General features: G+C 38.8%; 1 protein-coding gene across 1 annotated transcript; it reads right to left on the reverse strand.

The window, feature by feature from the left end:
- Window positions 1-2,119: 2,119 nt before the first annotated feature.
- On the reverse strand, window positions 2,120-21,640 carry ETS2 (ETS proto-oncogene 2, transcription factor). The gene is made up of 10 exons (XM_089512000.1): window positions 21,438-21,640; window positions 15,051-15,122; window positions 11,339-11,459; window positions 10,015-10,134; window positions 9,385-9,585; window positions 8,715-8,798; window positions 7,457-7,699; window positions 6,305-6,568; window positions 5,048-5,166; window positions 2,120-4,013 (listed from the first exon to the last, which is right to left on the reverse strand). Exons 2-10 carry the CDS (start codon window positions 15,120-15,122, stop codon window positions 3,798-3,800), a joined length of 1,440 nt encoding a protein of 479 aa, XP_089368126.1. The 5' UTR covers window positions 21,438-21,640; the 3' UTR covers window positions 2,120-3,797.
- Window positions 21,641-25,070: the final 3,430 nt, after the last annotated feature.

Raw genomic sequence — 25,070 nt, forward strand, 5'->3', positions numbered from 1 at the left:
GTCTTATCTAAAAAAACCCATTGCAAACACTGACAAAAATAGCACTGCTTTAAATGTATTTTCTTAAAGATCCCATAAGAGCATGTGCTGGGAAGCTCCCGTTGTGAAAACTGAAATGTAAGATGCATCAGCTCTCAGAATTTTATTTAGGCAAACAGAAGTTCTCCAACATTCCTAAGCTGCAAGTACAGGCATATCAGCTATAGCAAATTCTCCTTCTTTGGGTTCATTTTAATATTTTCCACAGCAAAGTTGTCAATGAATTTTGAATTATTCTGCAATTTACAGTGATTAATACACACTCCAAGAAGTGCTGTGCTTTGAAAGTCTGTCAAAAGTATTCTGGAGGAAAGAACTTAAGGCTTATACAAGAACTCCAACTAGTAAGTAGATTGAATGACAAGTACTGTAGATTATATTCAGTCTTCATCAGTGTGTCTAGTTATTTCCTTTAGTATGGATTTGTCAATGACATTGTATGTCTTTATGTATGGTTGTGAAAGCTGGGCAGTGAAGAAAACTAACAGAAAGAAAATGAACTCTTTTGAAATGTGGTGCTGGAGAAGAGTTCTACAAATACCATTGACTGCCAAAAAGACAAATAAATGGGCTCTAGTACTCAATCTGAAATATGCAGATGACACCATAATATTGGCCTGGTACATGCTGCCAGTTTGCGGCAGCCTGGGGCCGTAATAGTTGCGCAGTGGCAGGGCAGCTGCACGCCATGCAACCCTAGTTTGTGGTGGTGGCGGCGGCATGGACACATGGCCCCATCTACATGGGGTGCGCATCCATGACATCACTTGTGCACCCTGACAAAACACTGGGGTGCAGAAGAGACGTCACTGCACTGCTGGAGGCAACTATGGTGCCCTATCAGCAGCATGAAAAGGAGCTTTCATTGTGCACATCATTCCCCTGGTAACGAAACGGCCATGGGAACAATGCCAAGGAGAAAGGGGCCAGGCTGTCAGGATGTCCATGGCTCTGGCTGTCAGGGTGTCCGGGAGCATGAAGCCCCAAGGACACACCCTTTCTGTGCCCGGAAAAACTCTGGATTTGGGCCACAGGGCTACCGGTGAGGCTGCTCTAGCCCCAATCTGGAGTAAAAAGGGGCGGGTACAGGCTACGCTAAAGGGCCAGTCTGTACCGTGCCAAAAGCAGAAAACCTCAAAGACCTGGAACAACTACTAAGAATATCAGGGAAGAGAGTGCTAAGGCAGGACTATTGTTGAACATAAAGAAAACAAAAATAATGACCACAGAGAACCTACACAAATTTGAATTAGACAATGAAGAAATAGAAGTAGTAAAAGAATGATCATACCTGGGATCAAACATTGGTAGAAATTGAAAATGCAACCAGGAAATCAGAAGAAGATTAAGAATGGGAAGGACAGCTATGAAAGAACTAGAGAAGATGCTAAAATGCAACTGACCACAAAAGTTAGAATCGAACAAACCATTGTATTCCCTATTACCATGTATGGATCTGAGAACTGGACAGTTAAGAAGGAGGATAGGAGGAAAATCAACTCATTTGAAATGTGGTGCTGGAGAAGAGTGCTAAGGATTCCATGGACAGCAAAAAACAAAAACAACAACAACAAATGGATCCTGGAGCAGATCAATCCAGAAATCTCCCTAGAAGCCAAGATGACAAAACTCAGGTTGTCCTACTTTGGACACATCATGAGAAAGCACGAATCACTGGAAAAAGCAGAAATGCTAGGAAAGAGAGAGGGAAGTAGAAAGAGAGGAAGGCTGCATGCGAGATGTATGGACTGTATAAAGATCACGAGTATGCGTTTGCAGGAGTTGGGTACAGCAGTGGAAGATGGGATCTTGGAGATGTCTCATCAGCAGGGCCACCATGGGTCAAAATCAACTTGAGGGCAGTTAACAACAACGAAGGGCAAATCAAGCCTTAACTCTCTCTAGAAAATAGGATTACTAAACTGAGGCTGTTATACTTTAGACACATCATGAGAAAGCATAACTCACTAAAAAGACAATAATGCTTGTGCAAGGTAGAAATCAGCAGGAAAAAAAGGAAAACCGCATTACAGATGTGTATAGATCCTGTCTAGGAAGTCATGGTCCTGAGTCTGCAAGACCTGAGCAGGGCTGTTGATGATAGGAAAACCTGGAGCTCTCTCATTCATGATGTCGCCATAAGTTGAAGTAAATTTGACAGCAGTTAACAAACCATGTCTAACTGTGTACTAACCAACTAGTCCATTCAGTTCAGTGGAAGCATTGCCTCTTCCCAAGTAACCCATAAATGTGTTGGGAAAGAAGTGCACGTTGTAGACTTTCTTGGGTGCAACAACCCTCTGTCCACAAAATATTGTTGAATTCACCCTATGATTTGGCATTTGTAGGAAGATGCTATCACCCCATGTCACTTATCAGAACCTTCAGCAAATTAAGAATTTTGAAGACAGCTGGGAAATTTTAAACAAATGTTCACAGCTACTGATCTTTGTTCAAGAGGTTTTAATAAAATTTGATATCTTTAAACCTCACGCTGTACATTTTAATTTACATCAATCTCAGATAAAAAATAATCTTCTTACAAATTACATTTTCCAGTGAACTTTTTTTGCAGTAAAAATAGCTGCTACACATTTTTCTCCTAATTGCTGAACAGGAGTCAGAAAAATTACCAAAAATAGAATCCATATTTTAATTAAGGTAATTCTCAAATTAGGGAAAGAGGATGGAAAATATTCAAATGAAAGAAAAATAAACATTATATATACATTTTCAAATGACATGCACAGGAGATACCCATCAATAAATATGTTTTAAACAATATTAACCTGTTCAATTTCATGTAGGAGGAAAGGTCAAACTGAGTTTTTATCCTATAGTCTGCACTATTAGTCTCTTGTGGGGAAAAAATGCTTCAAGAGTTTGGTAGCTGTGACCACACCATCTTGCACAATGGCACTTGGCATGTGCCTATTCTATACTATTTCATTAACTCCCTTTACAGAGTAAATTCTTCCAGATACTGATGTTCCAAAATGAAACAGTTACTTTCTTTCTCATTCAGATGCTTATATGAGCTTAAATTACAGTATACAATATCTATTAAATAGGAGCATAAATTGCCATTGAATCATACAAACATGCTTACAAACACACATACGCATATTATGCACACACAGACATATATAGATGTCCAAAATGGTATGAATTTCTCCCTCCCTCTGAGGGATTTCTGTCATTGCTGCACCTGCCTCTAAGGCTAGGCAACCTGTTTGTGGGCACTGAGTAGTGAAACCACATACTTTGAAAGAATGCCCACTGTAAATTCATTTCAACACCTGTATTAAATATACGATAGCTTGCCTTTTCTGTTATAAGCACACACACCATGACATGTTGACATCTGCAAAGTTGCTATTTGAGGAGAGTTTCTTTTTGCACTAGAAATTCCAATGGCTATCAGCCTTTGGTAGGGGGTAAACACCCTTAATTGTACAACAGTGTACATAACCCAGGGAATGAACCCTCAAACACTTTCATTATGTTCAGGTTATAGCTGGGGACTGTGCTGACCTCAAGGCTGTTCAAGAGCACAGATGTAGCAAGATCTGAAGCCAGAGAGCCCAAGAATAAGGCCTTTTCTTTCCTTCCACAGCAACAGAAACACTTCTTTTAAGGTCGCTAACAGTACACCCCTCTAAACAGCCAGAGGATAAAACCAATGACTGATGCAGAAGGTCCCAATCACAGTTCATCCATTCTTGCATTTTGCATCAATGCCACAAGATTGCAAAGTCTCAGTCCTCTGTATCTGGCTGTACACCTAGCATTGCATGCAGCTCTTCTGCTGTATACCCCAACAGGTTCTGTAGGTCACACACAAAACGGTATACATAACGCTTCCCTGAAGTCTTGTGAATAATATTCTTATCGTAGTAATAGCGCAGGCCACGGCTAAGCTTCTCATAGTTCATTTTGGGCTTGTTTTTCCTTCTGCCCCATCGCCTTGCAACCTTAAGCCAGAACAGTGGGGGAAAAAAGATTTAGTTCAGTCAAGTGCTGTTAAAAACATGTGCATTTAAAAGTATTTTTCAACAGAATTATTTAGCTGATTCCAAGTGTCATTAGATTAACCACCAGCATCATATGACTACAGTTTATTGGGGGCAACTAGGAACAGCAAATACTCATCAGAATTTCACTCTGGAATGTAATGTCTAGTCCTAGCAAGATTACTGAACTGTTAAGGCCAGCATAGTCTAGTGGTTTGAGTGTTGGACTAGGACACTGGGAAACCAAGGTTCAAATCCCTGCTTGGCCATGGAAATTCACTGCGTGGCAATGGACAAATCACACATTCTCACCCACACACCCAAGACAAACCCCTTCTGAACAAAATTCTGCCAAGGATACCCCATGATAGATTTGTCTTAGTGTTGCCATAAGTCAGAAATCACATCAAGGCAGACAACAACAAGACAAGAGTGAATTTTTCTTGTCAACTGGAGAGTCAAGAGGGTTGCCATTTTTTAAGGTAACTGATACAATACAATACTAAAGCTGAAATTTGTATCCAAGTGAAATTACAAAAAAAATTACATTTCCAGACAATGTTTTATAAGAAATGAGATTTTAAATGTAAAACAGCCAGTTGATATTGAGCTGAAGAACCAGGTGTTCAATGCTTTCAAGAGCAATGAATATAAATACCTTCAGAATGGATCTTGCTCAAAACCATCTGTGAAGTATCACAAATGCATAAGCTGAAACCATCAAAGTACCTACAATACCTATGGAACAATTTTTATATACCTAAATAAATGTAATTGGTAGATACTGACTATGTAAACTCACTGAATTCTGTTACTGAGGCTAATATTATGCATATTTGTATCTAGGGGCAGAGTACATTAGCATGACAATTTGTAGCCTCTCTGTCCTTCTTGGTAGTCACATATAAGAATGGGTACAGCTTGGTAAAGTTACTTTTCCAAACTCTGAGTATAAGGAACAACTCATTTTTATCCATAACAACTGAACTACTCACCTCATCTGGGTCAGCAAGTTTGAACTCCCATCCATCCCCAGTCCAGCTAATGAACGACTGACACGATTTGTCAGTTAAAAGTTCTAGAAGGAATTGCCACAGCTGTATAGGTCCACTGCCTGTTAAGATCAAGATAAAATTGTTAAAGCATAACTAATTTCCTCTCTCTCTCTCTCTCACACACACAGAGCATATGCAAAAAACCCCACGCCTCTAAAGATAGTAGCATAAAATGTGTATTAATTTTAAAAACCTCTTGGTTAAAAAGTCAATGCCTATACCAGAATTTGAATCCAACAAAGAAGTCTATATATGATACAAATGTCTTAGAGGATGCCAGAATTTCTGAGTTTAAAACACAGCACAATGGTTTAAAGGAAGATTCCCCCCTCTTTCACTCTCAGCAGTTGCAGTATTAATGGATTTTCATTTTGAAGCTCATCCCAGTTGAAGGGAATTTTATTTGAAACTAGGATTTCAGAAAGAAACTGGATAAGACAATTAATTGCCAAATTGTGATTTTTATTGTTTTTACTTGGCTTTCATATACAGACAATTGTCTGCAACAATCTTGTTATTTTTGTGTGCCTTCAAGTTCTTTCTGAACTTATGGTGACCCTAAGGTGTTTTCTTGCCAAGATTTATTCAGAGGAGGTTTGCCTTTATCTTCCTCTGAAGCTGAGGGAGTGTAAGATGGCCAATGTCACACAGTGAGTTTTTCCATGGCCAATCAGGGATTCGAACACTGGTTTCCAGGGTCCTAATTCAACACTAAACTTGTGACACCACAAGACTGGCTCTCCGGCAACAATCTAGGCTTCAATTAACCTTTATTCTTACAACAAATGTTAACATTTGGACTCTAGTTAGCTTGCCTGTGTTATATCATTTACCCAAACCAATATGCACCCTCCTCCTTGAGGGGGAGAGAGGCCTGGCCTGGAAGACAAAGAGCCCTCCTCCAACCACCATCTTGAGGGGGAGAGAGGCCTTGCAATTTTTTGTATTGTGTTGCAATTTTACTGTACACCGCTATGATCATTGCGGAATAGCGGTCTATAAATAAAAATTATTATTATTATTATTATTATTATTATTATTATTATTATTATTAGCAGAGGGTGAAAAAATATTTTTCAGACCCCAGAAGTGGATTCTGAGAGATGGGAATCCAGAAAAAATATACATTATTTCCAAGCTGTGGACACTGGAGCTCTTTCTTTCTCTGTCTTAAAAGCAGAAAGATTTAGGATTTACCTGTAAATCCTGCTAGAATTGCTGCTGGTATAACTGGTTTCCCTTGCTCCACAGGGTCACTTCTTTCTTGAATGTAGTCTTTAAAGGACATTGTGGGTTTGTTTAGACATAGCGATTGGCTGCAGTCATCTTCAAAACTCTCATAGGATGGCACACGCTGAACATCTGCTAAGGAGGACTGGCTGTTCCAAGACTGTAGCAATGAATCTGAGCTCTCATAACTTTCTGTGCCACTGTCGCTAGAATCAAGCTCCCGAGGTTTACCTGAATGGAAGATTGGAAAAGCGAAATAAATACAAGTTCATTTATTTTGGAGGTTTTTCTGGGGGGTGGCAAGAAAAGCAGCATTATACTACTTCTACAAATGAAATATTTTTAATGTAACAAACAAAGATTTGAATTGATAATGCTGAGATTACTGTCTGAAAATTTCACCTTGCTTCAGTTTCATAAGTGAATTAGACTGGAGGATGTGTAGGAATCACAGGATCTCAACATACAAAGCCCAACCAATGATGAGGAATGCTGAGGTACAATCCAGTAAAGTCTAGTGAATCATATGATTACTACCTTTGCATCAGATCATACTAATTTATTTTAAATTATGTTGGTCCTCCTCCAGCTATCAAGAATATACTTTACTGGGGTTGAAATGTACTATAATTTTGAAGGGTTTAAGTTATTCAACTGAAACCAACTTTATCTAGCTAAAATCCAGTATTAGTTTCTGCTTAATATAGCAACAATATCTGAAACTAAGTCAAGTGAGTGTTGCCTTTCATTCTGCTCTTTGTACAGACTGAACTGGATTTCTCTGAAGATGCCAGCCACAGATGCTGGCAAAATGTCAGGAATAAACTCTTATAGTGACATGGCCACATAGCCCGAAAAACCCACAAAAAACTATGAACTGGATTTTACTGGAACCTATAAAAAGACACTAGCAATTCTCCAGATTAAAACTAATGGCTTGTGGCTCAGTAACAAGATGTGAGGTGAGCTACTGAACTCAGAATCTACAAGATTGGGAATCTGAATACTGAAATTACTTGCGCTAATGACATTTGTTTTGTTATATTAGGGACATCTATCTCTAAATGCCTAACTGAATTACACTTTAAACAGCATTATGATTAGAGTACATATACTTACCAGAGTTATCCAACAGCATGTTCAGATTGTTTCTTGTGAAGTCCTGATTCATGGTGCAATAATTCACATTGACTGTTTCTAGCTGTGCTTTAGGAAACATCTGATATTCTTGTTTCAAATGAACAAGATTTGGTCCTGTTGATGGCTGGCATAAGTCACCCAGAAGGCTGGTTTTCGGATAGGTTAGTGTTTTTGGATAGCTAGGTACCTGAGCACAATACTGTGCTTGATCAATGTCAATACCTGAAAAACACAAAAAGAAATGCACATTGTCAGACCTTAATACAGACTCTAGAACAGCAGCTCCTTTCCAAGTGGGTCTAAATTGTTTTAGCACAGGCCTGTCATTAGTTTTTAAGCAGTATGTGGAGCGAATCTCACTGGTATCAATCTTCCCCACACAAAGACACTGGTGTTTATTAAAATGTCTAGTTACAAGAACCATACTGTCTGATAATCTCTATACATCTTTGAAACTGCAGATCAGATGAAATACTGATGTAATAGAAGCTTCCTGCATCTGTAAGCAAATACATTAGATCTGGGGAATTTTTGCATATAACCCCAATCAATTCCACTCACAATAGCCAATGTTGAGGGTCTCTGGGAATTGTAGCCTAAAGCAAGAGGGTCAAGGGTTCCCACAACTTTCAAAGCATTCATTTGAGCTGGTGCAGTTTATGTCTTTTGCCAATGAGTAACAATACCAAAACCAGTTGTTCAACTGCAGTATTAAGTATCAGATGCATTCAAATACAACATTGATGAAAATGGGCTGAAATTTCATTCACACACACATCTATTTATTTTTTGCAGCCTATCAAAAACATGAATCAAAATTAGTTCAACTAAAAGGGGAGTTAGAGTTTTAAATCTTAGCTTTCCTTTCTTTTAACGTTTCTGATTTTCATGGATCTTAAGAAAAGTTTTCAGCCTGATCCGTGTTATTCTTTTCCTTCATTTATTACTCAAAATTAAACAGGTCAAAAATGTAAACCTCATACTGTTCAACCACCTAAAAGAACCTAAGAGGAAACCTGACTTTAAAAATAAACACACACCTGAACTGAAAATAAAATACAAAATATTTTCAGGAGGTTGCAAAATTAGTAAACAAACACACCCACCTCTGCATATATTTTTTGTACAACAAAGATATGGGTGCGGATCCATTCATATGCAAAGGAAATTCAATATCTCTGTCTTTTCTGACTAGTGTAATTTGCTTAAAGACAATTTGTTTTATTTAAAAATTTACCTAATGTGTTGTTGTTGACCCATTGTGGAGATGAAGTGAGATGAGAATTTTCCATATACTGTTCCTGTGGCTTTTCTTCATTGTCTGCAAGCAAAACAAGCATTTTTTGAATATGCAGTTGGAAGGGAGAATTTGCTTTGGCATGTTAAATACATGTCATATATTTCTCATAATTATACATTGCCACTGAAATCTTTCTTGTCTAATGTTGTCAGGTCTCTATATATTTTTAAATGGTCTGGAACCTAAACACCAGTGATAAGAACTTTCTTCGTTTTTCCGTTTATATTAACAGGAATTAAAAATATTTAACTACTACAATCTTTTGAATACATATAAGTTGGGATCCCAACTTGGTCATCCTTATAGGTAGGCTATTTAAATTAGCCACAATTTATATCTAAACATAAATATGACTAAGTACCAATCTAACCCATGATTTCATGAAATGAAAACACATAGCACTTTCTACATTATAGTTTTCTAATTTGGCATAAAAGATTAGACATATATGAAAAAGAGGGGAAGCCACAGTCCTGGACCTTTCAATCGAAAACTAATAAAGCTTAGCATTACCTTCTGATACTTTACAACAAGTTTTCAACACTGAACAATTTTAAAGGCTTATCCATCACAAATATTAAACTATCACTTTGTTTTTGCAATTTACCTTTTATCATCTGCTCCAAGTGTTCCCACAGAATATCACCCACATAATCAGGTGCTAATTCCAAGAAATGTTCCTTTCCCAGATTGCACAAATCTTGACCATTCATGGAAAACCTCTCAAAGTTCACATTTGTCAAACTAAATTCATTGGCAGCCCAGAGAAGCCACTGATACACCTGATGCTGCGTCCATAACCACGGATCTGTAAAGGAGCAAGATGAACCAATTAATAACCTTACAAGGGAAATCTCCTACAGCATTATCTTCCAGATGGAACACATACTGCTTTCCTTTTTATTGTCCCATGATTCCACACACACTTCTGAGCAGCTTCTATAAAACAACTTAGACTACAAGCCTAAATATAATAGTTTGGATCGCACCAAAATCAATGAAGCTTACTTACAAGTAATGGACTAAAGGCAATTGTTAGTCCCAATCAGAATAGGCCCAATGAATCAATGGGAACCTGATAAATCAACATTTATGCAAGTCCCATTGATAATGTAGGCCTATTTACATTGTGTTGAAGCCTATGTGTTTAGGATAAGAGTACCACAGCACAGAAAGACTCATTTTGTCTCCTATCCAAACTGCATAATCTTGTACAATGGGAAGAAAACACACTTACTGCTTGGTATGCCCAATCTGCGTTGTTCCTTTGTGAAGCCGCTGAAAGTTGCTTTTAAAGCTTGACTCATGACAGCTTTACTGCTTGGAGTTAAGAGAGGCAACTCACAGCTATTTGATTCTGAAAGAAAACATTGAAAAACAGGGTCAGTTAAGACAAGCCAAGGGGCTAAATTATTTCAGAATATTACCCACAGCTCTACCACCAAAGTGTGCATAATTTTAAGAGATTTTCTGTTTGTGTGTTTACAGACCCCTTATAATCTGAGGCCCTAAACTTTAATATATTTAGTGTGTGTATAAATCCAAACACAACCTTTTCTACTTGTACCAAAAGCAAAAGGAAGTGAAACGATTATGCTTCTTCTCTCTTTGTGAAGATGGCCTACAAGCTTATTCTGTATTTGGACCAAATGAACGAATAAAGCCAAATTGCATTTTTTTGAAAGGCTTTGTAAATGACAGGTAACACTTCAGTGCTAAAAAAAACACTGAAAAGAAAACATGGGCAGGTTGCTTTATATAAACCAACAGTTGCTCCCTAATTGTTCTCTAACTTTGCATTTCTTCAGGAAAGGACTGCTGCCTTTACTCCTGATGCTATTAACTCAATACATTTTCTGTGAAAAGGCGGTTGCCTTTGCTATAAAAACTCCACCCATTCTGAAATCACCATATTTTCCTTTGCTAATGTTTTCATCCACTATTTTCAAGTTGCAAGCAAGGTTCTAATAAATTGCTAGACAATCTGGCCAGAAGTATTCATTGACTGATAATTAGTTCACCTTTAATGGAAGTGTATCAATCATTTCATACTTCTGGTATGATATGGTTGGCTTTAGTAAACTTGAAGACCTTAGTAGACCTTAGGCCCTGATCCAAAATTCTCAGAATCTCAGTCCAAGTTCAAAAAAATAACTGTTCCAAGGATAGATAATACAGTGTAGTCATGTCGATCCTTTGATAATAATGGCTCCCCTATGAATTTAAACTGAAGGAGTCAATCAAGGAATGCATTTTGCTAAATGCAGGAAATACTAGGGAGCCACAAACACACTTTGATCTGGTCCCACTTTTGATAAGGGATGCAGATTTAATGATTATGTGATGCTATTACTATACATGCTCTACCAAGATGTTTCCCGCTTACACTTCTGACCAGATATAGCACACAGCTAGAAGCTTTGGTGAGGGTGAGTTTCCTGCAAACTGGGGCTTCTGTTCCTCATGCAGATGACATGGAATTCCAAAGTATTCCACAAACCCAGCTTTATTCACCCGTATAATCAAACTGTTATATTTATCATGTACCATAAAGTATTTACCATAAGAAATAGAGTCAAGGCCTGTAGGCACTTCCTGAAGTGTCTGATCTTCATTTAAGGAGGGAAAGTATCCCATAAACAAAGAGTTTGCACTTTCAAAGCTATCAAATGCAGGTTGTCGCTGAAAATAAAGAAAGAAGGCAGTTGAATGTAAACATTTCAGGACATCAACACCAATTTTAGTATCTTGTGACAAAGTGAAATGTGATAATCTGAATTAAACCACCATTCCTAGTTAGCATAGAGGATTCCATGTTTTCCAACATATTTTGAAAAACCATGTACAATACATTCATACAGGTCACCACTATGGAATCTTAACACTGACATTCTGTTTTAAGGAGTCATCTCTGCAAACAGTTTCTCTTCCATGACACAAACTTACAAACAAAGAACAGATGTTTCTTTTAAGACTCCCTAGTTTACTTGAATAGCTGCTCACATATCAATCTAGTAAAGAGACTTTTTTTGGTCCAAATCAGCAGTCCTAGAATATTTATTAATTATTCATTCAATTTCTACCCCATTTTTCTCCTAGTATGGGATTCAAAATGTCTTACAATAATTTAAACTAAAAGTTTAGGTAAAATCTTATTTTACAAACACTACAAACATTAAAAAGCATAATTCTAAAAAGACCATGTTTAAAACAGATTGTTGTTGTTATTGCGTGCCTTCAAGTTGCTTCCAATTTATAGCAAACCAAATGCAAACCTATCATCATGTTTTCTTGGCAAGATTTGTTCTGAGGAGATTTGCCATTGCTTTCCCGAGGCTGAGAAAAACTTCCTCAAGGTCACCCAGTGGGTTTCATGGCTGAGCAGGGAACTGAACCCTGGTGTCCAGAGTCATAGTCTAACACTTTAACCACTACACCATACTTAAAATATATTTAAAACATAATTGAAAGGATAAGAACTTTCAAACAGCTTTTTACCATTTGATTAAAATTTTTAAAAATCAGCTGCCCAAATAGAAAGGTCTTTGCTTGCCAGTAAAAAAGAGAGCAGAAAAGAGGTTAACCAGAACTCTCATGGAAGGGAATTCCATTGCCTGGGAACAGCCACTGAGAAGGCTCTTGATGCTTCTGCAAGGGAAATAAGTAACAGGGCAATCCTCCCTCCTTCATTCCCCCATCCACCCACAAAACCTGCTCCAGCAGCTGGGGAACCCTCAGGAGAGGAGAAGAAATCCCCAGTGCTCTCTAAGTACAGCACTGCATTCAGCCCCTAGTGAATTAGTTTACAACAGATTCATTGCAAGACAACAATGTCTACTGTGCATTTTCATTTAGCTCCTCCTAGAATTTGATAGTTTATGGGGAGGGTGTGGCTAGGTGTGCTCTAAGAGACAATGGCCATTTTGAGCAATTAATGGCATTTGAAGATTATGGTAACTAAAACCTCAACTTACAAACAATCTGCTTTCCTTTTTATATCAAACAGAGCTATTCACTACAATAATTTTATTAAAACACAGAAAGACTCAACTGCACAGCCTGCATCTGCACTGCAGAAATAATCTAGTCAGGCATTGCTTTAACTGCCCTGGCTCAATGCTATAGAATTCTAAGCACTATAGTTTTGTGAGACATTTAACCTTCTCTGTCAGACACCTCTGGTATGACAACAAACTACAATTCCCAGAATTCCACAGCATTGAACCATGACAGTTAAAAGTGGTACGAAAACTTGATAATGTCTGAAGTACAGATGCAGCCACACAAACATGTCTAATATAGGTGAGACAAATGTAAAAACGTGTTAAACAGAACACAGACATGCATGGAAGAATAAGACAAAACTATAATCTTTGTGGCAGTCTTAGGACAATTGAGAGAAAGGATTAAAATTACTTTCTATTTCTGCTGGTTTCCTCTTTAAACAAACAAAAGCATTCACTGACATGTCCTCACTCAAACTAAAGGATATTAATGGTTTATTAGTCTGTTAAGAGGCCCTTCCAAGAAAAATGTGTTTGACTTTCAACTGATACTGTGCTGTTTTCCCTTCTTTAGAGTTTTTACAGTGTAACTCTATACATGAGTATTCAGTAAGCTTCACTGAGTTCAAAGTGGCTTACTATCAACCAGGTATGTTTGTACAGGATTGCAAGCTGTGTCTGACACTGCATTGTTTTTCACTTTATGTATTTTAAACTGTGAGGATTTAAAGACATTTTGTCAATTCAGGACAGGTTTTCTACTGACTGCCCTTTTCTTTGAGGAAACTAAATGTGGACACTCAAAAACAAATTAACATATTTCTCAGATATGTATCTTTAATGGTTAATTTTAGTACTAGAAGATCTAAATGTAATGAAGTCAAAATGATTTAGTCCAGAACAAAGAAACTATTCATATACAGACATTAAGAATGAGAACATTCAGCATCCAAAACTCACTTGACGAATATGTTGTATAAGATTAATAATAAGCCAGCTGTCTAGCCTTTTCACAACACAGATTTTTTCAGTGTTATTAGATAAAAGATGTGAGTCATCACCAATACCTAGGGGAAAGGCCAAGCTCTTTCAACATAATCTGGAAACTCCTGTGTTTTGTGTAAATATGTGACCCTTACACTGAGTCACTGGAAAAAATGTGGTTTTATACGAATGAGTAAAAGGGATGCTGTACTTTAAACATTATGTTGCATTTTTAAAACATGAAACTAAACCGTAGAGTGAGCATATTTAAAGGCTACACAGACTAAAGCCTACTAGGCACATGAGCAACAAAATTTCATTTTCTATGCCAAAGTTACTAAAGAATAGTGGAAAATAGTACTCATTGAGAAATCCTAAAGTACTGGGAACAGCCGTACAATGATGGAACTGTGCCCTAAAGGCTGATATGAGTCAACCATTATGCCTCTAATGTGCTTTGTCACATGGCCAAGCCTACCAGAGTACACAGCCCAGGTTAATAAGCATCTATTACAAGGCCTACACTTATATTATTATGTGGCTTGCTTAAGTGGAAATACAACCTCTTCATAGGTTGTTACTATGTTAAGACAATTTCTGTAATAGAGCGTCAACAATTCCCTGAAAATGTTGAATTTTAGGCAGTATTGATATAAATCAACAGTTGTGATCCATATACATATTAGTGGCATTTTAAAAAGATAATGTTATGATGTCCCAATGGTGGACAATGCTGAGTTTTTGTATGTAAATATTTTGCATATTCAGGATGGGGAACCTGTGACCTTAACATACCTTTCATTGTATATGACCAATGAGCTGGCCAGGGCTGATGGAAATTGAAATCTAACATCCTCTGGAAAGCCACTAATCCCACGTCATGGGGTTAATATGACCAACTGCACATACAAATGCTACTGTCACATTAAAAATGACTATTCCAGTAGTGCCTTTATATAAATCTTTATAACTTTAACTATGATGCTCATCTAGAATTCAGTTTTAATGTATAGAACAAATTGGAAAAGCCATTTCTTGTAGCTCTATTATTTTCCCTCCTCATATATTAAAATTTATATGTAGCTCTAGGTTCACTGAATTCATTAAAGCAACAGCCTGCTTCTCACTGTGACTAAAAAGAACAGTAGCAGATGGAATGGTTTTTCCACAGTGCATACTTTCTCTGTTACATGCAAATGCTGTTCCATACAAATATGCCCAAAAGATATGCCTTGTGCAGAGATTAAACTGGCTGTTACTGAAAACAATGTTGTTGATATCTTACCTTGAGCAGTCCTCTATACAAACTGCATACCGGCGCCACCTGATCCATGTTCTTGATTCCAAAGTCACTCATCTAAGAATGAAACAGAATTCATAAGAACTGTTTATTGACAGAAACAGAAAGAAACACAGTCTCAGTTTATGCCTAAATATTACAGGATTCACGAGTGTCCCAGTGTTCCTTCATTTATAGGAGATAAGATCAAATGAGACAAATGTAGACCTCCCTGTTACACAAAATTATAGCTACAATGCCATTATATTTTAAGAATCAACTTTTAATGCCATTGGTTCTTCAATGAGTACCCCACCTCATGTAACTCCCTTTGAATTACAGGGAATTTCATAAGCATTTGGAGAGGAGTGTCTGCCAAATGTTTAAAATTCTGCTCAACCTAACCCGAAGTCTTGCACGCATCTATGTTGGACTTTATCACATGGGAGGAAAATAGGAGTTTAAACAGTAATTAACCCATGAAAATCACACAACTGACATTAAAACGTGATCCAAATGAGTTTAACAAAACAGCCATTATCCCATGAATAACCAGGGAATAACCAGGCAATAAACAGCAAAAAGTCATTCATGGGAAAATCCCATGAATGATTTGCTGCTGTTTCTTGCCTGGTTATTCACAGGATAATGGCACTTTAATCATGTTTCATCTCGACCTCGTTATTAGCGCAATTGTGGGATTGTCACAGGTTAATCACCATTTATACTTCCAGTTGTCCCCCATGTGATAAATTCCCTCAAGTAGTTTGTTTGGGTCCTGGCCAAGAATTTGTATAATCGTGTATATTTGGGCCTTCAAATCAATATATAAGGCCTATTTAATTTATTCTTCTCATAACCAAAAATATGGCATTTAAAAAAATTATAAACACATGCACCCATAAAAGTATCCAACATAGAAAAAGACTTGGTATCAAACTTCCAAGAACCAGAATAATGATAGTATCCTGGGAGGGCTATGTTGATGTCACCCAGTTTACAATAAATCTGGAATACAAAGCAAAAAGACACACTTGTATAATGACTAGAGCCTAGTATGGCTCTAGGGTTGCATGTACACAATGCAAAATCAATGCAGTTTGACAATGCTACAACTGCCATGGCTCAGTGCTATGGAATTCTAGGATTTGTAGATTTGTAAGCTATTTGCCCTTCTCTGTTAGTGAGCTCTGGCACCAAAACAAACTAGAAATCCCAATATTCCACAGTGATGGAGCATTGACAGTTAAAAGCTGTGTGAAACTGCATTAATTATGAAGCGTGTCAGCAGCTAACAGAAGTTGAAATCCATAGACAGACATGAAATAAACACTGGTTGGCTGGCGCAAATCACCAAGAGCTCAATCTAATGTGTCTCACAGGTTTCTTGCGCTGGTACTATTCCATTTTCTCTGCACTTTGTATCTACTACTTTGTTTGTTTTAAAATTGGGAAACCATTTAATATCTCACTAATCTTTTAAAACTTTTATAATTATTTGTTGTTTAATATTGATTTTATTGTAAGGTTCCCTTAGATCTTTGGGTAAAGGGCAGGATATAAATATTATAATAAATACTACTACCCCAAACTTTACATGCAGAGTGACCCCCCCCCCCTTCAATTTAGTCACCCCCTGAAGTAGGGTGACTAAATGCAGTTTTTCAGAACAGCCTTGTTTTTAAAGTAAGTTTTAAAGTAAGTTTTATTTTAAGGTAAGTTTTATTTTAATTTAAAGATAAGTTTAAAATAACTGAAAATGGTAATGCTAGCTAAAGTCGAGACTATACACCATGCAATCATTGTGGACAGATTGTCTTACAGAATTTTTTGTGGGTTTTTTTGCCTATGTTACAGAATGTTTTTTCAATAGTAGTTTACTGGAACAACTTCTTAAGACAATTGTTTAAAACCAGCTGTAAACTCCCATTAGTCTACATTTACAATAAATTGGAAATGATGTTTACATTATTAGCTTTACTAACTCTGCATCCTATTTAACATTTGCCCCTTTTGTACAAATGGTAATTAAGTTCATTTAAACAGCATTTTGCTTGCAACAAAATCTTTCTTATTGGTGAAATTAATGTCTATACAAGAGAGCTTACTCATTGTTGAATGGCATATGCTTTAGGGTAGTAATGTTTTTAGTTTGTTGTTTTTTTACCAATCTTGGCTCCAGATTTTCTGAGGTTCCAGGATGATATGATCTGTGGTTTATCCAGCTCTGCCAACTCTAACTCCATTCCCAATTACTCCAATAACCACCAGACCTACAAAAGCTACAAGGCTGGAGTGAAGGGACCAAATGAATTCCAGAGATGGAGGCCTGGTTAAATGTATTAACCTTCTTAAGATATCTTCATATATCTTGATAGTTAGACTATAGACAGAACTAGATGCCTATGTTGTAGGCCCAGTCTTAGTGAGTGTAGTTGTTTCCCTTCTGTCTGGGTCAGAAAGTGTGAGTCCAGCATATTTCTATGAGCTGCTAACTCACTCACCATCAATGCACGCAACTTTTCAGCCTGGACATACCAGCATCACTTTTACAAGCCCTTTAAAGGATAGTGTTTAAATAGCTCACAGACAACTCCAGTAAGGGGGAATGATTCTGAATAGTGCTGGGAAGAGTATAATGTGAGGTTTCTTGACTAATTCACTTAAACCTCCAGTTGATGGAATTGCTAAGTCTTGAATACATGTACTCAATATGCAAGGCTCAAAAAGGTGACTACAAAAGCAGAAGTATGGAGTATAGCTGATTTGTTATGAAGAATACTGTACAAATAAATGAGTGGCCACTAAACTGGATTAACCCTTATCTTTGCTGAACACATAAGAAATGTGTATTAACTTGATGGTATTTCCCTTAAGAAAACCTAAGTTAAAAAGAGTGTATGTGTGTGTGTGTGTTGTGAGTCTTCAACTTTCTGACTTATGGCGACCTTAAGGGGAATCTATCATAGGGTTTTCTTGGTAAGGTTTGTTTAGAGGAGGTTTGCCAGTGCCTTCCCCTGAGGCTGAGAGAGTGTGACTTGCCCAAGGTCAACCAGTGGGTTTCATGGGTGAGTAGGAATTGAACCTGGGTCTCCAGAATCATAGTCCAATGTTCAGATCACTATGCCACACTGGTTACATAATTGTTATTTTAATGTATTTTTTCATATGCCTTTCAATGGTTGATTTTATAAATTCCTTTTAACAAACCATCTTAGCTGCACTTCTCAATTATGAAAGTAACTGAAAATTAAATGTGGAATATTTCATTATACTAAGTTAACGACATCTATCAGGAACTCTCTCTACTAAAATATATTTGTTATGACTTTTTCAGCTGAGTGTACTGATGCCACACTTTTTAAAAAGCAAACTTTGACAGGTAATATATTCTTTTAAACCTCCCAAAATGCAGTTTTTCTGAACAGTCTTGTTTGGCTTCTGAAGGGTAAGTCAGGCTCTAGCTTTGAGGTTCAGCAGCTAGACACAACTGGAATGTTCTGGAAACTGAAGTTTAACAACATATATCTTCAGGTTCAATGGGTTTCTCAAAATCAGATAATCTGAAGATTACCTTCCATATAACAATGCAAAACACAAAGTTCCCTGGGGTATAGCAATGCAAAACACAAAGACTCCTGGGTCAAACAATTAACTATTTCCCTCCCTCGGTAAGATTTAAGTAAGAATTAACAACTAATGACTTAAAACAATCATCCCTCCACCTCCATTCCACGTTAATTTGTTGATTTCATAGATATAGTTCCATATTGTGGCCATCTCTAATCTATGGTGCTTTTTTTTAACAGAAGTGACTGAAAATCCTGTGCATATCAGGATATTTGCTGGTCATGTAAAAACAAACTTTAGGGTTTTGAGTACTCAGCATCTTTTCATTTCTTATATATGGCACTGCCCAGTGGAAAGAAGCAGTCGAAAATGAGGCTTTAATATAGAAGTTACCTCTCTTTTAGGAAGGGCAACAAAGACAGCGAGTTTAAACAGAATCATTCTCTGTTGGAAGAGGTAAGAACTCTCCATAGAAATAACAGCAGAGGCAATCTGAATTCTGAAACAAACAGTTCTACAAGACTGGTCTAAAAAGAAAGAATCTTATGGCACTTTAATGATTAACAAGCGTATTGTGGCATAAGGTTTCATGGTTAAAGGCTGGGCCTCAGCCCTCCACTTTCACAGTGTCACCTGTTTTTGTGCAAGTGATCAAAATAGAAAGGCATATCCCTAAAGGCTGTTTATTGGCAATCCCAAGACGTATTTAATATTTATTTACAAACTAACATTTGCTAGCATTTCTTGCTGACACAAGAAAAGCATTTGTGACCAGCATTTATTTACGATTTCCCTGTTTTAATCCACAATTAGGAAGACCAAAAGTTGGTGACATCTTGAACATCCTGGATCATACTAGAAATATCATAGTCCAATACTCTTTTGCCAAGGCAGAACTACCCAAGTTACTTTCTGACACGCAAGCTCAAAAGTCCAGTCAATGATGCAACACTAGTGTGAATGTATGATGCAAATGTGGATGTGCTCACAGCACTTGCCAAGCAAACCAGCTGTTTGCCCACACAAAAGGGCTAGATACTACGTAAGAAGCCGTACCTTTTGATCAGAAAAATAACTGTTAACTCAACAACCCCTTCTGTCTGATCACATCCAAAGAAACACATACAAGTACCATTACTACTTGGATAAGGAGCAGCTCAAGTTACATTTCTAAAGGGAAGATCTTACTTAATGAAGGCTTGGCACAACAAAAAGCTTCCCTATATGAGGCTTGTAGGAAAGAGGACCAAACGGAGACCAAATGACAAATATTCTGCAACAAGTGACTATCCAAGAGGCCTTCAAGTCTGGAGAAGGACTGAAAATGTTTATCAGATTGGACCGTGAAAAGAAAAAATTAATAAAGAAACCCTGGGAGGTGTCTGTATCATCCACCTCCTACGCACCTCTCATCTTTCTTTCAGTCACACATATAACCAAGATGACAGAGAGAAACAGGAACAACAGACATCTTCCTTTTCTGACTCTTATTAAAAAACCTGAAGAAAAATAAATCACTGCACCATTTTTGGGACTTGCTTTCTACTAAAGGGTACACAAAGGCAGAAAAAGGACTAGAGCCCAACTACCATCATCAGGGGCTCTTGCTTTTGAGGCAGTTGTTCCAGAGCCTTCAAGGCAGCATCGCTGGCTCAAAGGACTCCTAAGGGTCCAGATCGGCCACAACTCCAGGACGTCATCCACACTGCCGAAATAATCCAGTTTGATGCCACTTTAACTGCCTTGGCTCAATGCTGTGGAAATGGCAGTTTGTTGTGACACCAGAACAAAGCTACCATTCTCAGAATCCCATGGCAATGAGCCAGGGCAGTTGAAATGGTATCAAACCAGATTATTTCTGCCATGTGGGTGAGAAGGTGATGAGAAAAACATTTCTCGCTTGGCAGGGATGCTGCGACACCTGTATGGATCCACACAACAACAACAACAACAACAACTATTTGTACTACTACAACAGGGATGTAGGGCCCTCTCTGGGGTGGCCCAAAGTGACCAGATGCCCTCACTGCAAAGGAAGACAAGGCCCTGCAAAAGGTAAGGCAAATGAGAAAAAGAGAGGACACTCCCAAAACCCAAGAAACCCCCCCTGGCAATGGGAACCCATGCTTCTTCACCATGCTCAAAAGGGAGGGCATTTTGAGATGATTATTATTTATCATTAAACTTTATGTATGAAGCACTGTAGATAAGATAAAATAAGAGAGAATAAAACCAGATAGATTAAAATAAAATAAATACATAAGCTAGAATAAAATAAGATTGATAAAATAAAATAAAATGGCCCTGCCAGTGGTGTACATTCTTGAAAATGGAGTATCATTCAGAATTGATCCAGGATATTGCTCCTGGACTGAAGGCTGGCATGTAGGGCAGGTTTGGGGGAGAAAGGAGGAGGTCTGGACACCTTGGGGCTGAACAGAGGTTACATCTGCAAAAACTGAAACCCTAAAACTATAAAACTAACCCCCCCCCCCAAACACCAGCAACCCCTGCCAGCCTCCCCCTCCTCCCCCCCCCCAATCTGGATCACGCCCAGAATGGAAAGAAAGCGGTTTGGGGGCATGAGCTTAAAAGGAGGGCGCTGGGGCTAAATTGGGGGGGGGGGCTTAGGGGGTCCCCCATTCCCCTCTGGTCCCTGCCTCTTGGCAAACAACAACAATAAGAGTAATGTTTTCCAAAGGGCGGTACATCAGAGCAGCAGAGGCACTCCAAGAGAAAGGCTATCAAACTCCAGGAAAGCCCCCTGGCTCCCCCTCAAGCCCCATCCACGCCTGCATTCCTTCCCCTGAGCAGGGCTCTCACCTGGGCGCTGCCCTGGGCTGACGTCCCGCCAAAGGCGCCCTTTCTTGGCTCCAGCCTCTCTCCTTCAGGGCTCCCCTCGAAAAAACAAATCTCCTGCTGCTTCAACCGAGGCTGCGACGTTATTCCAAGCCCAGGAAGGGAGAAAGACAGAGCAGGAGAGCAGGGCTGGAGCCCAGGGAAGAGAGAGAGCTTTCGCAGCAGCAACAGCAGCAGCCACACTCCCCTCCTTGTTCCAGGCAGCCTCAAAGCAAATGCCTCCTCCTCCTCCTCAGCCCAGCTTGGACCCGCCTGGCTCTTGAGGGGGAGGGAGGGAGGGAGGGGGGCGGAGCTTCCCTCTCCTCCTCCAGGCCCAGCCCAGCCCAGCCTGGCCTTCCTCCTCCTCCTCCTCCTCCTCCTCCTCCTCCTCCTGAGGCCAAGCCTGCTCTGGCCTGGGCCCAGTGGCTTTCCCAAGGAGGTCTAAGGGGTGAGCCCCGCCCCAGTGTTATCGATGACTGATTATTGATTATCTTAAACCCAGAATTTTAACCATTATTCAGCAGGGAGACCAAGTGGAGTCGACTGGAAAGGAAACATGTGAATTGTAGCTGCAGCTGTTGTTCCCACAGAAAATGCCTCCCAATGACTGGGGCCACCATTTCTAAAACGAACCACATTTCCCACAGCATTTTGAACAAAGAAAACTAGAAATCACATTTCATTGGTTGCATTGAATCAAACCTTTACACCCCTGGATATTCATTGGCATCAGCCCATCTTTTATCTATATGTTTTGTTTCACTGCCCTTCAACTGTTTATGCAGTACTTCCATTTCTTTGGGTTAATATCTTAAGTTTGGATCCATTTCCAAATTGTTTGCATTCCAAAACAGAGCATTTGACATGAACTGGAATAACAACTTTTGTTCTCATTTCAGCACTATAATTTAAGCTCCTAAGCAAGTTAAATTCTGAATTTCAACCATGCCACCACCCCTTCTCCTCAGACCTCAGCCTTTGGGCAGAAGCAGGCTGCGGCATTTCCCTGTCTCCCCTGAAAGTGCTGAAGAGAAGCAGGGAGGGGCAGGGGCAGGAGAGAGGAGAGGATGATGTTTTAAAAGATATATTTTTATTACCATCACTATTTATGGTAAAAAAATAAGATTCATAGAATCACAGGGGATTGGCACATGGGAGGCTTAACATTCCTGAAGCGCAAAGGTGTGATAGCCAGTTGCACTTAAATGCCAGTACTGCAGCCACTCACTCAGAAACCATAAGGTTGCGAGTTCAATACCAGCCAAGGGCTCAAGCTCAACTCAGCCTGGCATCCTTCCGAGGTCACGAAAATGAGGACCCAGATTGTTGGGGGCAATTGGCTTACACATTGTAAACTGCTCAGGGAGTGCTTAAGTGCATTGATAAGCGGTATAGAAATGTACTTGCTATTGCAGTGTTCTGCTCCTCTCCTATCCTCAAAGCATTCGCGGAGAAGCCATCTCTTCAATAACGGGAACTTCCTCTCCACCACAGTTCTTGGTAATGTAGTCGGTATTAACATTACTCATAAATCATAATTCCCATATATCACTGAAAGTAATGACAATAGTTGACATAAACAACTAGCAACATAAAAATTATGCCTTTAAATTACGGAATAATACACACACTAAATGTATTTACATGTACATAGTTTCATGGGTTCAAAGTGAAAATTTAGTAAAACATGATGTTTTTAAAGAAAATGTTAAGAGATTGGTAACATTCTCCCCAGCATTGGTAGCATTTTCAGCCCACACTGGCCTCCTGGCCTCATCTGCTCAGCTCAGATCCTGCAGGCCCAGGGCCCTGGCTTCTTTGACTGAGTCTGTCCATCTGGTATGTGGTCTTCTTCTCTTTCTACTGCCTTCCGCTTTCCCTAATTTTAGTGTTCAATTTTATACTTGCACTTTAGGATCTTGTCTAGTTCTCTCATAACTGCTTTTCCCAGTCCTTGTCTTCTGTTCATTTCTTAATTGTAATTTCCATTCTGATCAATGATTGATTCAAGGTATGGGATATCTGTAATTATTTCAAGTTCCTCATCATCTAGCTTGAACATATGTAAATCCTCCATGGTCATTATTTTTTGTTTTCTTAATGTTCAACATTAAGCCCGCCTTAGCACTTTCCTCTGAATTTATTCAGTAATGGTTCCAAGTCTTTGTTGTATTCTTCTAGCAGTATGGTGTCTAAATGTTCTACTGAAGTTTTACGTTATTATAGTATGAGACCCTGGGGACTTCAGGAAAATTTAATTGAGAGATGGAATAGGGGGAGGATGCTCTTATTTTTCCATCCATCCATACCTGCACCTCTGCCCTGACCTCCACCCAAAGGTGCACTTCTGCCCTAACACCTCCTGACTGAGGCCCTAAACAGACCGGCAATAAACACCACCATTGGGGCAGAGTGGGGAAGTGGCGACCACAGGCCACGTGCCCCAACTCCATTACCATGCTGGCATGACGTTGTGCACCCCACCACATGGCGGGAAGCATCACAGTGCTTGCTTTGCGCAGTATGTACATGCGCTGTGCCAAAGGAGTGCCGAAAAGCCGCCTGTAAATCCCCTAAGGGAACTGGATACTCAGTGCTCAACACCATTGATAAACCACATTGAAGCTAGATTCACTTTAGCACAAATTGCTGTTTTCAGTAGAGGAGCTCACACAATGGCACAAACCAGACATTTTAGAAGCCCTCCAAGGCCTCAGCCACTTTAACCTAGCCGTGCTTATATGCCTCCATAGTAAGAACTGGCTCAACTTGTCACATACCATCCAACATTTCACAGATGAAAACTGGGACATGTGGCCAAGCAACATGAGTTGCCAAGATGGCAAAAATTATTAATGAGAGAGAACACACAAGCTGGGAGAGGATGCAGCAGTTTGCTTTTGCCTGAGCCTACTAGGAAGAGCAAGATTCTGCCACTCTTCTCCTTTCCCCTCTGCTGTGTTAAGTGAATCCAAATTACTTTTGTACATTGAACACATTTTGTAGCAACTGAGGTAAGCTGAAAACAAAGCAGGAAAGTGGGAAGAGGGGAGAGAAACTAGTATACTTTAAATGTAGCTAATAGACCAGGCAACAGAGATTAATCAGGACTGTCCCTGCCCAGTTGTGACAGTCAGAGAATATGCTGTCAGCAAAGCCTAGAACATGGTTGCTATATGCCATGGTGATTTGTTATTATGTTCATCTACCCCCAAAATAAAATTAAATAAAAATTAAATAAATTAAAAATAAATTAAAATAAAAAAATAACAAACAAATAACAAAACCAAGCATGTGCCTTTGGGACCCAGTCTAAATCTCTAAAGGAATAACTCATTATTTGCCTTAATTTATCTTTAGCAACTCTACTTCTGAATATACATGCCCACTCCTGGACTTTTTATTAGGTTTTTCTTCTTTTTACTATATCTTTATGCTCTTTGCTGACTGTGTTTCCAATTTTTATTGTGTATTTTAATTTAATGTGAAATTGTTTCTGACTTTCATGTTGTATGAATTCTTGTGGGCAGGGAAATTACTCCTAAATGTGATTCAGAATAAATTATTCCTGTGGTACATTTCATACCATTTTAAACTCCTCACAGTAAGCTAAGATAA

The sequence above is a fragment of the Sceloporus occidentalis genome, unplaced genomic scaffold, assembly GCF_023333645.1.
Source record: "Sceloporus occidentalis isolate IW3139 unplaced genomic scaffold, rSceOcc1.0.p SCAF_2, whole genome shotgun sequence".
NCBI lineage: Eukaryota > Metazoa > Chordata > Lepidosauria > Squamata > Phrynosomatidae > Sceloporus > Sceloporus occidentalis.

Bases quoted from the DNA above. Each gene is read 5' to 3' on its own strand.
- ETS2 (XM_089512000.1), bottom strand. From the start codon at position 15,122: ATGAGTGACTTTGGAATCAAGAACATGGATCAGGTGGCGCCGGTATGC. The intron at 7,700-8,714 runs GTAAATTTTTAA...TGTGTTTTTCAG, and splicing joins GGTCAACAACAACACATTAG to GTATTGACATTGATCAAGCA. The intron at 5,167-6,304 runs GTAAATCCTAAA...TGATCTTAACAG, and splicing joins AATTCTAGCAGGATTTACAG to GCAGTGGACCTATACAGCTG.